Source organism: Cryptotermes secundus, unplaced genomic scaffold, assembly GCF_002891405.2.
Source record: "Cryptotermes secundus unplaced genomic scaffold, Csec_1.0 scaffold120, whole genome shotgun sequence".
In the NCBI taxonomy this organism is placed as follows: domain Eukaryota; kingdom Metazoa; phylum Arthropoda; class Insecta; order Blattodea; family Kalotermitidae; genus Cryptotermes; species Cryptotermes secundus.
The window spans coordinates 1,642,612-1,658,843 of NW_019742442.1; the positions used below are offsets into that span (position 1 = coordinate 1,642,612).

At 36.2% G+C, this 16,232-nt stretch overlaps 2 protein-coding genes across 7 annotated transcripts in view; one reads left to right on the plus strand and one right to left on the minus strand.

Moving 5' to 3' along the window:
• LOC111873092 (transmembrane protein KIAA1109) overlaps nt 1–8,508 on the plus strand; it is a 169,575-nt gene extending 161,067 nt beyond the window's left edge. Inside the window, 5 exon segments of the mRNA XM_033754961.1 lie at nt 539–730; nt 2,662–2,853; nt 3,222–3,352; nt 4,410–4,621; nt 6,468–8,508. Coding sequence (XP_033610852.1) covers nt 539–730; nt 2,662–2,853; nt 3,222–3,352; nt 4,410–4,621; nt 6,468–6,699 — 959 coding nt within the window. The 3' untranslated portion in view covers nt 6,700–8,508.
• Nucleotides 598–16,232, minus strand: part of LOC111873090 (adenosine kinase) — an 18,911-nt gene continuing 3,276 nt past the window's right edge. The window contains exons 3-5 of one of the 6 annotated variants that reach the window (XM_033754958.1): nt 15,067–15,208; nt 14,004–14,112; nt 598–684 (exon numbers count right to left, since the gene is read on the minus strand). In XM_033754958.1, coding sequence (XP_033610849.1) covers nt 14,038–14,112; nt 15,067–15,208 — 217 coding nt within the window. In that variant the 3' untranslated portion in view covers nt 598–684; nt 14,004–14,037. Of the gene's footprint in view, nt 685–7,034; nt 11,423–12,468; nt 12,483–14,003; nt 14,152–15,066; nt 15,209–16,232 lie in introns of those variants that run through there. The other 5 variants (XM_033754959.1, XM_033754960.1, XM_023867499.2 and 2 more) reach the window with 5 other exon arrangements.

A 16,232-nucleotide genomic window follows, 5' to 3' on the forward strand; every position in this document is an offset into this window, starting at 1 on the left:
AGTCTTCTGGATGATGTAAGCAAAACATAATCAGATGTCAAGGTAAATTTAAAATCTTGGCTGAGCGATCATCTTTTCTGAGGTTTACAATGGTTTCCACTGCTCTGTCCATGCAAATACCAAGATAAGACTTTTAATACATCAGTCACCTACTATCAGATTATTTGTCTTGTCTTTCCTAATTGGATGGTAAATTAGATCAGTTAAAGGCCAGAGAACAATGATACCACAGCTAATGAAGGGAAACCTGAAATAACCTGGATCAGGTAGCTGCCCAAGGATTTGATCCTTCTAAACAAGGAAGATGCAGTTTTAGAAATCCCACTTGATCAGTATGAAGACAATGAGAAACCATATAATTACCTCACATCCTTCAAATGTGATAATGTTTTTGTTTATATTTTGGTCTTTTAGGTTATGTTCCTCTGAAGTGGTACCTACCTACCAGATCACACAGTGTCATAACCTAAGAGACCATAGTATGAATCTTCACTGCCATGAAAACCTCAATTTGATATATCTGTGTTTCCTTTCTTAGTGAGTGAGCAGCTCGATGTTCATGTGGTCCAGACACTGACGTTCAGTTTGGGCATGATGGCAGAACAGCCGCATGCTCAGCACCATAGTATGGCTACTGTGTGCCGCCTGAGTCGCAATGTGTTATTCCCTCCACAGTTTCGTACTCTGCAAGAATGGTTCCATTACGCATTTGCTAACAGTGAAATTGATGGTAGGATAGATAATGGTTAAATCCTATTATGAAATAAAAAAATGTAGTTTAGGAATGTTTCAACCTCCAAATTCTCATGCTCTGAACACAGTCTTAGCATTAATTCATTCATTGGCATTAACTCATTCATAAATTAAATTAATCTTCACCATCTGTTATTAATTTTCTGTAGCAAGAACCAGAATTTGCAACATGAAATTTTATCTTCAGATGCATGTGTGGTATAGTGTCAGTAAACCCTAAATATGTTGTATTTTAGCATCCTGTTGCACTGATTCATATTCATAATGTGTATGTATTAACAGTCTTCAAGTGCATACAGTCTCATTTACCACTTCTACACTACATGTTTCGGCAGTATGCTGCCATCTTCAGGTGTATCGATCCATCGACCATTTCACTGCTTGCCTTTATATGTCCATTTATAAATAATATTACATTTGTACACGTCCTTATATAATAATAAAGTTTATGTATTTGAAACTTGTTAAAACCTATTATCTCATACGTCATACACACACACACATCCAACAATACAACGCACGCAGCCACAAGAGTAGAACACATCATAAGACATAATATACACACAACATTAGAAACATAAAAAGAACAACTCCCATGTGGATGATCAATAACACACACGAATTTAAAATATGACGTATGAGACAATAGGTTTTAACAAGTTTTAAATACATAAACTTTATTATTATATAAGGACGTACACACATTTAATATTATTTGTAAATGGACATATAAAGGCAAGCAGTGAAATGGTTGATGGATCGATACACCTGAAGATGGCAGCATACTGCCGAAACATGTAGTGTAGACATGGTAAATGAGAGTGTATGCGCTTGAAGACTGTTAATACATACACATTATGAACCCTAAATATGATTTATTGATCATCAGGAACTACACTAGCATTTAAATTTCCACAAAACTGTGTAAGATTTTGCTAATTTTTATGGATTTTTGTGTTTATTTTTCTAGTAGCAGCAGCAGTAGCATCATAAATAACTTCAATTTTTTTTCTCATTTTAGCCGATGTTGTACTACTTAGTACTGTATACTCAAGTTCACATATAAAATACTCATAAGTCTTAACATTCCAGAATGCTACACCTATTGTTCAATAAGTTAATGATTCCAAGTTGCTGATTCTACCTAAAGGGGCAGACAGCCATCAGAGAATGGCACTGGATTAATTCATAGGGTGTTAAAGTAATCTTATCACTTGGACATAACACTGCAAAGTGACTGAGCAGCTGTGACATCAAGACAGATGTGATCTATAATTATTAATTTATAAGCTTTGCATACCATTAAATGGATGAAAAGAAGAGAAATACAAATATTTAAATAAATAAATTAGTCTCTCGTATTAGAACACACACTGTAATAATGTAATTACTTACACCCTACATGTGACAAAAATATTATAGCTGAAGAAATTGGATTTTTATCTCCATCCAGACTATGGACCTTACACCTAAGTCTTATAATAGCACGTACCTAATTTTTTGAAAGTGCCAAAATTTATTTCGATTGAACTAAATAGATTATGAATTTGATGTTCTAATTAGGAAAAGCGTTCTGTTCAGAAATGCATGCACAATTTTTATCAGGAAGTCAAAATGAAGGAGACTGCTTGGAAGACCTAGGCGTAGATGAGAGAATGGTATTAAACATTATTTTAGGGAAGTGAAAGTAACAGATTGAATTGGCCCACTGTAGGATCAGTGTCTGACTTTTGTGAATGCAGTATTGAACCTTTCAGTTAAATAAAAGTAGGAAATTTCTTGGCCAAGTTAATAACTGTCAGTCTTCCATATAAGATCTGTACCATAGGGTGAGCGGGTGAGTGAGTGAGAGTCATTTTAGAAAGGTATAGAAGAGATATTTAAATTGTGAATATAATTTATTTGCAGCAGTGGATCGGTTCCCAAGTCTAGAAAGGGAGAGACTGGAGAGCTCTTCAGAGCAGCAGAGGTCTCGGAGTAGCAGTAGCAGCAAGCTACAAGATCCAAACCACACAAGAGAAGTGATATTTGCACTGCCATCACTTCAGCTGCATCTCAAGACTGAACATCTACAAGCTGCAAAGACTCCAGATGTTATTGGTATGCCAGTCTTACTCATACAGGAATAGGGAATTGGCAACCAGATTTTAAGGGGTGAATTTAACTAGTAATGGTATGAGAATGAAAACGTGATGATGTTTGGAACTGTTCCTGCTAGAATATTCTGTTACAGTTGTTATTTGAAACAAAATATCAAGATTGGACTTTTGACTTTTGGTACTATGTAGTTTGGTACCAAATAACATGTTACAATTGTAAAATTTGTAATTTTGAATGCCACATCTCCACAATATGGGTCATTGATTACTGTGTCATTTTGTTTATTAGTTTAATATTCATAATGTCTTCTAGTTATGTAATATCACACAACATGACATACAGTTAATTTTTCTGTGATATTATTGCAGGTCAAAAACCTGTGGTTGAGTGCAGTTTCATCACTGAATTTGAGGATCACATCTTTGTAACTGTAGATGCTGAGGCATTTTTCTTCCTTCATGATCTCATTACATCATATGTCAAGGAGAAAGAAAGAGTGGTATGTATAATTGTCGTCACATACGTTTCACTACGTGGTTATGGTTTAATAGTGTGCAGCTTCTAATTTCTTTTAGAAGAGTAAGATGTTTCTGGACATTATCCATCATCCTGTTTCTTAAAAACACCGTCCTATTTATTTTTCAAAACACAGTGTTTAGGAGACTAAATTCTTTCTCCATCTTCAGGTAAGACCTACTCAGTTAGGCACTATCAATCGGAGATAAGGATTAGCTCTATCGATTAGGCCCAACTTTGTAGGTTTTACCTGAAGATGGAGACAGAATCCAGTCTCTGAAACGCTGTTTTGAAAAACAAACAGGACAGTGTTTTTAGAAAACAAGACCATGGATATCGTCCAGAAGTATAATATTTGTACTAATGTATCGTCACGAACTTTTAAATAAGATGTTTATTTTTTGTTTGAAAACTTTAATTTTTTTACTCTTAGTTATATATTCCTCACAACTAGATACTGTATTTGGACAGAATCTTAATGAATATGCATTGATTTTTAATTAGTATAAAGCTTTCTGTATGTACATTCATGGTTATTTTTATGATACATATATCTGAAGTAACTATTTTAGAAATAATTAAACACTTATAAATAAAGTTGAAATTGCTACTTTAGAACTAAGACTTGTATAAAAAAACACTGAACTGTAATTATGTTGGACTTTTTCATTATCTGATGTCTATTTAATATACACAGCATGCTGGGTTGTCTTGTATATTTACTGCAAATATTGTGTATTAGTATTACATATAGGATCAGACCTCCAGTTCTTTGAATACTAATCTTTTATGCTAACCTCAGTCTTCTATTGGTCAAGATGTGAGATTAATCCTGAAAGAGTTTTGGGTTCAATACTGACCACCACCACTAAGGAGTTTGGCCAACCCTAAAATACTGTGCATATTAACCATACTTCAAACAGTAGGAAATATGAAACACAAATACAGTTCAGTAAATCAGTCAGTCAGGTACCTTTAGAGTGTTATTACAACACAGCATTGGTTCATGGAAAATGTAAATTAGAGGAATTGTTTTGCAGACTGGATCCATGGGTCCTGGAGCAAGAGCTCAAAGTCCTGATCCTGAGAAGCGCAGCAGAGAGGGCTCTAGTGCAAACACTGGAGCAGTAGGCATAAGCGGGGCTACCAGTGATGAAGAGAAAAAACGAAAAGCTTTTGATCCAGTTGAAATGTTCACAAAAGACTGGAGAAATTATCACTGCAAGACATGGCATCTGGAACCAACTGTCAGGTGAGTTGCATTTGGTGTGTATGTGAGTACACACACAGACGTGTGAGTACATGTATGTCCATGTGTTGTGGGGGGAACTGGATTATGTTTCATCATAATCCAGTTTTTCGTAGATGTGTTATGGGAAAGAGATGAAGTTTCATTATAATTTGATTCTCGAGTCAGTTTCGTAAGTAGTGAATCAAGGGAAGCTGATTGAATACTTCAGTATGGAATTAAAGTACATGTACTGTCAATCAGGCCACATCTGTCTTACAGAGGCACACCTCCCCAAAAAAATAGAAGAATTTCACATAAGGTAAATGTCACATTCTTAACACATTGAGAACCGGTTGCATGATATCATGCTTTTGGCTTTTAAACGTGGCGGACCGGTCGCATGATACCATGATTTTAGGACACGTGAGGTTGTAACACACTATACCTTGCTGTGGCACCACCCAAGTTGCACGCAACTGCGTAATAAAACTCTGGAATGTTTGCTTACTTGTCAGTAACTTGATCTCGCTGTTTTCTTAACCCACTATAAAGGAAAATGCTTTGCTGCTCTTTGAGCTGTATGTATCAGCCAGTAGTTAGTGGTGGGATATGGACAAGGACACCTGCCTTGTGAGATGCGGAGTCATGGTGATTCAGAGAGCGGCAGTGACAGGGGAGAACAAAGAATTGTGGCCACAGACAGTAAAAGTGACAGTAGCTCTGACGATAATGGGGATAATAACATTGTGGGGACAGTAAAAAATCTAAAAAAATCACAAAAATCTAAACCCTGATTCAAAATTGAAATACAAAGCATTTCTGATGAATGTGGCAAACGCCTGGGCTACAGACCAGATGGTGGCGGCAAAACCAGAGTCAGTCACAGACTTAGTGCAACAGGGCCCATCAACTCCCACCCCACACAGGCCTCATGTGGACCCTCCAGGGCGACTCTAAGGTGATATGCAGAAACATACCCTCGTGAAAATTGTGAAGAGTGAACATTCCAAGGGGAAACATCCTTCTAGGCAATGCCATGTTTGCACAGTTCACAAAAAGAAGGAATATGTGTATATTGCAAGCTCTGTGTAATGCCACTTCACAAAGGGGAATGTTTCCAGAAATATCACATTCTCAAGCACTTCTAGGAGCATTGGTAAGTGTCCTCCGAAGATTTTAGTTCATAAAATTAATTAGGAGGTTTTATATTAATTTTTAAAATGAACAGTGCACATGTTAGGGTAGTAGGTTTAATAATGCCGGTCCCCAGGGTGATTTAAATATTTAAATCACCGGTCCGCAAAGTGTTAAGAGTTAAGCACAAAATATGAATAAGACATGCAAATACACATTCAGGTCAGTTCATGCCTTCTCTGTTATTTAAGCATTCTGTATGTTTTAGCATGGTGTAAAAAAGTGACAATTTCTGAATGTGAAATCATGTCTTTAGTACCAGTGAGGCATGCCAGGGTTACACTACTGAAGCCCTGCTGATGTTATCTATGCTGAGGCAAATATTCAATGACCTATCATCCACACTCAGAAGGTGTTCAGAATTCACACATTCCTGGACTGGACCTTCAGTTTAAAAGATACAATTTGAGACAGAATACATTTTATTCATTTTTATTTTACTGAAATTTATCTGCTAACCTGATGATGCTAAATGTAATTTCAGGACTTCTGGAACACAGATTTGGAAATAAGTGCTCTTGATCCCATCTTCTGTTGTAGTGATTAAGTTTTCCAAACATAGGTTTGCACAGTGCTACATTTTTGGAAATATAAACCCACATTCCTACAGGAATTAGTGTACTCATGATATTCTGTCTTGTAATTTTTCCTTGTGTGCTGTGGTGATTTACAGGCTTCTTTCCTGGGCTGGTAAGAGTATAGAGCCATATGGCATAGACTACATTCTTCAAAAACTTGGGTTCTCACATGCCAGAACAACAATTCCCAAATGGATGCAACGAGGTTTCATGGATCCATTGGATAAAGTGTTAGCTGTGTTAATGCTTAGGATGATAACTGTAGTGAGAGAGGAGCCACCTGCAAGTGATGGTGATTCTGACAAGAGACGGACTGATAAGAAGTAAAAACTGGAGTATTTTAAAGGCTAGTAATGGTAGACAGATACTCAATTATGAAACTCATAAAACATGGTAAAGTAATATGCTACACATATAAGATAATCAACTGTCTTTGAAAACTATGAGTTTGTACATAAAATTACTTTTGGTCTACTTTTATGGCTGCTGTTAGTCCACCCGTTTGGGTGATTTTAGCTCTTTTCATGGTTTTGCAACATCAGACAATTGCTGAAATAGTTTGTTCATTAGACAGTAGATATATACCCAGTTAAAAGTTCTTGATAATTTTGAGCCATGTATTGTGAAGTTTTCTTTTCATAGATTATTTAATGATGCTTTCAGTGTCAAGACTGCAGCTATTTTGAGTGAAGTCAAGACACAATGCCAGTGGGATAAATATGAGGCATTAAGAGCATATATGGGTCAGCATAAGCAGAAAGCACAAGATGTAATTTTCATCCCTATATTGGACCTTTCATGTTGGAAATTTTGTTAGTATTCATGATAGCAGTATGAGTTATTCAAGAAACATTTCTTCAGAAGCCAGAGGTTGAATATGATTTGTAGCTCATTAACAGTTTCTCTTATGTCAAATAAGAGAAAACAAGCATAAGATACTCTTCTTTCGAACAGCTGTCATTCAGTTCTTTCTGGTTTATTAATTTGTATTATACCATTCTAAATATATGAGCTCTCTATTTACATTTGTAAGAATAATGTTGTTTATACATACACACAAATTTATAAACCCTTGTAATAATAAACATCTAAATACATATATGCTTGTCAGAACTTCTACACAGATATACTGGCACTGTTCATATTTACTGCAAACAAAATCTGTACAAGAGAAACTGAAAGTTGTTGGCAATGATATCCTTGAATGAAAGTTTGCTGACATTAAGGAAGGAATGTTTCAATTATGTGTTAGCAATTCAATCTTAAATACATCTCTGAAGGCAGTTGTGTTACAACAGCAGTGTTCTTTGCTTTTATGTTGGTTTACATCGATATGAAACTTATATGATCAAAACATTATGTTTAACTGTATACCAAAGAATCTAAATATAGTGAAACCCCCATTTCAGGTTCCCTTGAGGAGTGTAGATTTCAATACTAAACTGAGTAAATCTTAAGTGGTGGAAAAGTAACTGAGGTTATTGATATGGGATCATTGGAATTGAACATTAAATGAGGAAAATCTTGAATTGAAGTTCCACTGTAGCTGAAACAATGTTTTAAGTGAGAAGTGCCATCAAATTGTTGAAAATATTATGGTCACAATCTTGTAGTATAGAGAAATTAATTGACAGAGTATTCTATGTATAGTATAGAGATAGTAAGTACAACCACTTAGTTTTAGTTACATTTCATAATAATGTTAGAATTTGTGTTGAAATACTTGCATTCAGACAGCTGCACCTGCATTCCCATGCAAGTGATCCACATTTATCCGAAAGAGAATGGAAAGATAAAACAGAAACATACTTGATTACCAGAGATAGAAACATGTCCACATTCCACCTAAAACCTTTAGAGGCATATGTAAGTTGTTAAAGCTGTGTTCTAGAAATATTCAATAGTTTACAAAGGAGGGAGTACTTCAAAGCAAGGTACTATGAAACATGTAGCAGTATACATCATCATCATCATCATCCTTATCCATCCACCTGGGTGAGGTGTTTTAGCCCCCTGTCCTTTTCTACCATCTCATGAGCTGTCATGTTGTATCTGTGTCCACAAAAGGTATATAATCTAGTTGTAAACATTTCTGTCTGTGATGAGTTACTAATACAACACTGTGGTCTATATGAAGTGCTGTTTTTTATTTGTAGCCTCTTGTCTCCATTTTAACTGTACAGCATATGCCTACTTTATCATATCAAAGTTTTCTCCATTGCAGTGTAATAAATTAAATGTGTTTTAAATAATATGGTCTTCTGAGATATAAAGCTCACATTTTAGAGATATTCTGAACCACAAAGTACTCGTAAAAATACAAAAGTATAGAGTATGAATTTTGAACTTTTAGAATGCATACTTTTGACAGTAACGTTCAAATTGTGATCTGAATACATAAGCTCTTCCTTTCTTCAGTTATTTAAAAACTGTTATGGCCACTACTATAGTGAACACCACTTACTTATTAAACTGACGTGTAAATGTAGAACATTAGAGGAAATGTAGTCACATAATTTATTGATACTTATGATTAGAAAATTGCTCTTGGTAGTTACTTCAGTTAATATTATTACTATGTTTTATCATCATTTATTTCAATTCAGCATACAATATGTGGTACTTGTCTATAGTGAACTATACCAAACTGTATGTACCAGTACCAGTACTGAAGTAAGTAACACATTATTTTCTTCATTACTATGAATGTACATGAATTAATATAGACTTTCATGATGTTACAAAGCTTCTTCAATGCTCAAATTGTGTTTGCTTGGTTGTGATACTGTGCAGTCTTTTAGGTTAAACATAGAAGACTACAGGCTGAAGAATTACTGCTGTGATAACCTGAAAACTTGCATACTTGTACTATCTGCATGGTGGATGGAATGGTACAGTCATTAGATGATATTTATGCTGCATCTTGTTAACCTTCTACCAGTATCGATAAATATGTTTTCTGAAGCTTGTTTTTTTTTAATTATTTCTGGGAGGCATTTCAGTAGCAGTGAGCAGTGTGTTATCTTATGATGAAGGGTGATGTTTTATTGATTGTCAGATATTTATCTTTTTTCTGTGTGTTAGTTCGATTATGGTTAATGTATATATTCCCTAATACAGGCTCTGATTTGTACATAAAAGTGTGGTTTATATTCCTTTGATAAAACTTGGCTAACCAACTTAGCAACGTTGTTATGATTGTCCATATGTAATGCTGATGTCAGACATATACCGCTCTTTTGACTTGGTGTATAGTTTCCAGCTTGTCACTGCATATTATACATTTATTGTTTATTTTAAGTAATGTGTACTTAGACAGTGACCATAACATTCATAATCTTCTGATATATGTGAGATTTGAAGTTCTGAGAGCAGTGAATATGAATATTGTGGTCTTCTGGGATGTGATGACACGTAGTTTCTTAACCAACATTTCAGAGGAACCTGCTTCCACCAACTCAATGGCAGAAGAGGGGATAGGATCCCAGAAGACTATAACATTCCTTTGATATAATATTTCCTCTGTTAAATATTCACACATGATGGTTCAGCATTTCTTGCAGTGTGTCATAGTTGGTAGATGGCTCACACTTGATAAGGGACAGTTTAAACAATATATTAGAACAGTAACTAATTGAGACATTGATATTTTAAAGTATGTTCCAAAAATATTACTTCAGAAACCACTGGTAAAATGGCTGGACTGCATGTGTAGTCAAATGAATATTCAGATGGATTTGAATGTATTAGATAATCGGCAGTGATGTTTCTGTCTCTGCAAAAGTCCATAGTTTTCAACCACTCACTACAGACTTTTCTGTGCCCAGTTTATGTGACAGCTGGTACTGTCAGTCATGCAGGTGTTTTAATATTATTGCTGTGATCAAAATTATCTTCCATTCTTCACATTTGACACTGATTGTGTTTTTCTGATTTTGGAGCAAATCACTCAAAAGGCAGAAATTTGAATTTGCATTACAGCGTTGAATAATCCAGACATACTTAGATACTATATCAGATGTCAAGATTTATGTTTTAAACAAGCATGCATTTGTAGCCTTTTGATTGTTTTGCTGTAGGTTTCACTATTATCCCCTTGGGTATAATTTAATGATATAGCTAGTATTCCACATTCCTTCCGTATCTCTTGAAAGCCTACTACAAATTGTCTGGCTGATCCAGTGAAGGGACCCAAGTTCCTTTCACCAACTCTTCCCCTATATGTTAGATCCACAGTGAAGTCAACAAATCCATTGGCCAGCAAATCAAAAACAACACCTACCAGATCACAGCACATGCCAGAATGATCCCTACTGTTATGCACACATTCCTCCATCTCCATAAAATGCTCACATTCAGGTGGTGAACACCCTTTTTGGAAACCTGGAACTTCAAACCCAGGTCTGTACTAATTCTTGAGCGGAATGTTCAGGCCTAGCACTGACATCTACTTTCTCTTCAATAAACAGTGTTTTTACTTGGTTCTCTTATGTCCAATAATGATGATCCTGGCTGTCTAAATTTATTTGAATGTATGGGTAGTTTTATTTTTCTGTTTGGAACTATAACATGTCAAAGTTTATGCTGGAATCTTTTCCACACTTCCACGTGGGTATCGTACGTGAAAACTGATTGAATATTTAATACAGCAGATTTATTGAGGTTATATTGGAAAAAATAGATTATTGGCCTGTAACCATGCCACAATCTGAACGCTCATGGTATGAGTTCACACAGATAGCATGTGTCCCTCTAACCATGCCAGCTAAATAATTTGTGGCAGGTGCTCAGGTATCACCCTGCATATTTTATCTTCACCACTGTTACTGTTATTGTTACATTCCAGTACTTATTAACTGTATGAGTAGCAAAAGTTATAGTAACAAATACTAATTGTTCCAGTTCCTTTATGTATTCTGTATGTCAGCATGTTATCAGAAATGCAGTCTTCCTGGCCTTTGCCCATCTGGTAAAATGAAGGAGTCCATTTCTGAGGTGATACGCCTGTGAGGCAGATAGGATTTTGCTGCTCCAAACAAATGACAGAATGCTGTGAGAATCAGGTATACAGATAAGAAATTCAAGAAGGCAGGTCAGGAGGAATTATAGCTTTTTAAGAAAGCAATGTAAATGTTTATTTATTAATACAGACAATTTTTTAACTTTGTTGACCAGTTCATGGCTCTGTGCTTCACAGCAATCAATGCATCAGTGCAAGGCACATACAACTTTTGCCAATGAATCAGCATGCCTGATGGCCAACATGTTTCAAATGAAGGGAAATAACTAACTTGTTGACCGCTTGATGACATTACGTTTCACGGCAAGCATGGAAGTTTGTTTATGATTTGTCAGCAGTAGGCAGCAGTTATCAGCTCCATTAGCTGTATTCTTTGCAGTATTCTTTGGAGTAACATGTATTTCTGTATAACACCAATGTGAAATACGGATCTGCTAGAAAGTGTCAGTGAAAATTTTTTATTTAAATTTTGTGATGAAAGAGTTCCCAGCAGACAAACAATTCACAATTTGGTGAATAAACTTAGAATAATGGGACTCTTAATAGACCAGAAACAGAAACATTAGCACTGACTGCTTACTGAGGAGAAGTTAGATGACATAAGGGCCATACTTGAATATACACCAAGAAAATTACTGAAATGTCTAGCTCAAGAGACTGAAGCGCCAAAGTCTAGTGAAGAATGGCAACACAATTGCTGAAGCGTAAACCCTATAAAACAACAGTAATCCATGGCTTCCATTCGCATGATACAGTTAGCAGGGTTAATTTTTGCAGTTGGTTTCTACAGTCTGTCACTGAAGGTGAAATTAATCCACATTCGACATTCTTTTCTGATGAAGCATGGTCTCACTTGCAGAGTACATACATATGCAAAATAGTCACTTAGTGTTCACAGAATCCACATCTAACGCACAAAGTTCTGCTTCATCCAGTGAAAGTTGTAAGCTATTTCTGGGTCCAGCCTTTTCCTAGGCTTTGGATTTTGTGATGCCAGAATTCCATATTCCTTTACCATCTGTTTAGTTGTAGTATGTATCATACAATCATTGCCAACTGGAAATGCTTCTCTTTTCCTGATACTGCAGTCCTTTGGAAGAATAATCAAATGGTAGCTCTGACACTTCTGTTTGTTGTTGCCTCAATATTTCTTTTAATTGCTGCAGAATTACAGAAATCAGGATCTGATGGAACTACTGTTCCTTCATCAGATGGGATTCTGATGATCATTTTTCTTACAGAACTTCCACTTTCTGCCACCTTTGTCATAGTATACTTTGTTTCACCAGTTCTTTTCAGCTTGACTAGTAATTCGCATATACTCGGAAAGCTTTGTTTTAATAACTGCACAGGAGTTTCTTTACTAAATATGTTTATTTTGTTGCTACTATCAATTTCATCCAAGGAGTCATCCTCTCCCTCTAACAAAAGGTTATTGGATTCAAACTGTAATAGGGAAACCATTTTTCTGCACCTGTCACCTTGTACGCCTGTTTTAGAGATGTATCCACCCCCCCCCCAATCAGTCCAAGAATGAACATTTCTTAAATTCTTTATGTAAGTAGTAAGTCCAGCTTCTTCAGTGGTTTGCAACACATTATAGGTATATTCTAAGTATTTCTTAAGAAAAAAACATGCACTGTCACAAGTAAACAATATCACTTGATACTGCTGCAAAGAATCAGGAAAGAGAGATGAATGCAGGGTAAACAACAGCATGTAACACTCTACAGAGAGCCGAATCACAGCTTTAGAAATGAAAACATGTGCAACAGGTTCAATGAAGGGGTCCTGGGAATCTTCAAGGTCATGATGTTGGAAGCAATCCCATGGCTTTCCCAAGATCATATTTTCCTCTCTGTTAAAAGAGCACAACATTATGAACAAAATATATTCCTTTTGCAGGAAGAAAATTGTATTTTCTGAGAAACTGAAGGTCAGATGTTCCATCAGGTGACAGTGAAACATAAACAAGCCCCATGGGAACTCTGTAGCTGGTAAATAGTCTGTTTAACAGTGCTTCTGTAATGAGACTATATTGCATCAATGATAGGATGATTAATGGCTATGGATCAGTTTGTGGAATGAGAATTGGCAGAGGAAACCAAAGTACTTGTAGAAAACCTGCCCCAGTTCCACTTTATCCATGACAAATCCCACATAACCTGAAATGGGAATGAATGTGGGCCACTGCTGTAGATGGTACAAAACAAAAGTTATGGTAATTTTGGTGGACGCATCCTGCCAACAATTTGTTCATGATTTTTGTGACCCTGCTCAACAAAAACTGCAAGATGTAGTGTGCTGAAATTTTGCAAGCACAGATCAGTTGGTATAGTGGCTAGACTACAGGCTGGACACCCAAGGTTCACTCCTGGAAAAAGAGATCTTCCTCTTCATAGAGCCCAGATGGGCTCTGGGCCCAACCCACACTTCTATCCAGTGGGTACTAGGGGTTCTGTCTTCAGAGTAAAGCTGCATGGATGTAAAACTGACCACTCACCTACATCTAGTGCTCAGGTTAAGAATGGTGGAACTGTTATCTCCATTCCCCCATATGCCCTCATAGCATAGTGCTTAATTATATAATTAAGTATTGGGATAAACTTACCTTCTTACTGTTTTCTATGGAGTCTATATACTTATCAATTTTCATTGAAATCTGAGAAAGTTGGGCTGTGGACTGCAATGATCTGGCATGTAATGTATATCATCCATTTCTGTTGTGTATCAAAAGTACTTCATTGGAGAAATGAGCACTAACAGGAGATATAATAACAGAATAAAGTTTCAATTAATAAAAATTTAATATAAATACTGATCAGGTGTTTCAGAATGACAGAAAAAAAGGGCAACAGACAGTGATTCAAACCGCTTTCAAAACAAACTACAGGATATAACCAATTGCATTTAAGAAACAAAACATTCAACTCATACCAGCTTAAGTATGGTTATGTGTTGATTGAATGCAGATCCATATAAATGTGTGTTCCAATTACTAACTCATGTTCTTTTCAAAATAAACAATTTTACTTCAACATTAGTGATCAGTATTTGATTTTGTCAATACCATCTGAAGGGTATGGAGGAACCTGGCAACCAACAAGCTGAATTACTTGCTGTGCTGTCCAGCAGCCCCATGCAACACATGTTTCCAGGTTGTGCTGTACAAACACTCCTGCTAAGAACCCTGCTATGAAGGAATCACCAGCCCCTGTTGTATCTTTAATGAGCTCCTGCTTGACAAATGGCACATTAAACTTTATAACTGAAGGCTTATTGCAAGCACTTCCATATACACACATCACTGGATCCTTCCCATCTGTGACGACAATGATCTTCCCCATTTTGTTTAAATATTGTCCAAGTTCACAGGTATTAAGAACATGTGCTCTGTGATTGCTCATGCTATGCAGAGCTAGGGCAATACTGTATGTACTTTCACATTCTAAATTCATTACCTTGCCTAATGCCTTAAATTCTTCTTTGTTTCCAAATAAGATATTGGCATTTATGGCAAGATGAGAAACTTCACTGGAAAAATCAGTGCACATATATATAGCACCAATATTAAAAACCAAAGCAATTTTTTTGTCTTGGCATAATTTCAGTAATATAAGTGCTACATCATAGCTATGGCTAATGAAAAAACTCTCTATGTATATTATATTTACTTGATCCAGTATTTGCATGTGCTGCAACAAATCTGAAGGTTCATACATATTGGCAGCTCCCAGGTGGCCAATTAAAGACCTGTTTTCACCATTGATGAGGGCCAGACAACTTCCAGTTGGATAGTCATCATGATATTTATATCTATAAAACAATGCAAGTCATAACTTACAACTGCTGGGAGTTGATAAGAATTTAATATAGGTCAAGACAGTCAAATGAAAGACATGAATATGCATTCCTCTATATACTGTAACTAGTTATCACGCAAACTCCCTGGCAACATAATCATTCAGTTCACATCAAATCATCTTCCCAAGATCTATTTTAATATTATCGTCCCATATCTTTTAATGTGTTATACCTTTCATGAGGTCTCTCAACAGGCTTCTGAGTGGATTTCTTGTCTCTCCTCATGCTTACAAGCCTGTCATAACTTCAGTGATTTACCTAAGTAACAATACTAGACGAATATGAATATTACCTGCACAAATCATTGACTTTCTCATATGATACACTCCACTCCCCATGACTTCAGTTTTCTTAGTTCTTATGTTTTCCTGAGAACTTTTTTTAAAACACTTTAAAATTTATGTTCTTCCCTTAAAGCAAGACACTGGGTTTCACATCTATAGAAAACAAATGGTCAAATTATTGGTGTTACTTATTCACTCATGGAGCTGAGCCCTTCTTGAGAAGCCGCTATTCAAGAATTTCCCAGCATTTTATGGAACCCGAAGGTTCAACAGCGTGTTCACAAGAGCCCTCCACTGGTCCCTATCCTGGGCCAGATCTATCCAATCCACATCATCCCATCCTATTTCTCCAAGATCCATTCTAATATTGTCCACCCACCTACACCTTGGTCTTCCCTGTGGTCTCTTTCCTTCTGGCTTTCCCACCAATATCCTATATACATTCCTTGTCTCCCCCATTCGTGCTACATGACCTGCCCACCTCATCCTCCTTGACTTGATCATTCTAATTATACTTGGAGAAGAGTACAAGTTATGAAGCTCCTCATAATGCAGTTTTCTCCAACCTCCTGTGACTTCATCTCTCTTTGGTCCAAATATTTTCCTCAACACCGTCTTCTCAAACACCCTCAGTCTATGTTCCTCCCTTAATGTCAGGGACCAAGTTTCACACCCATACAGAACCACAGGCA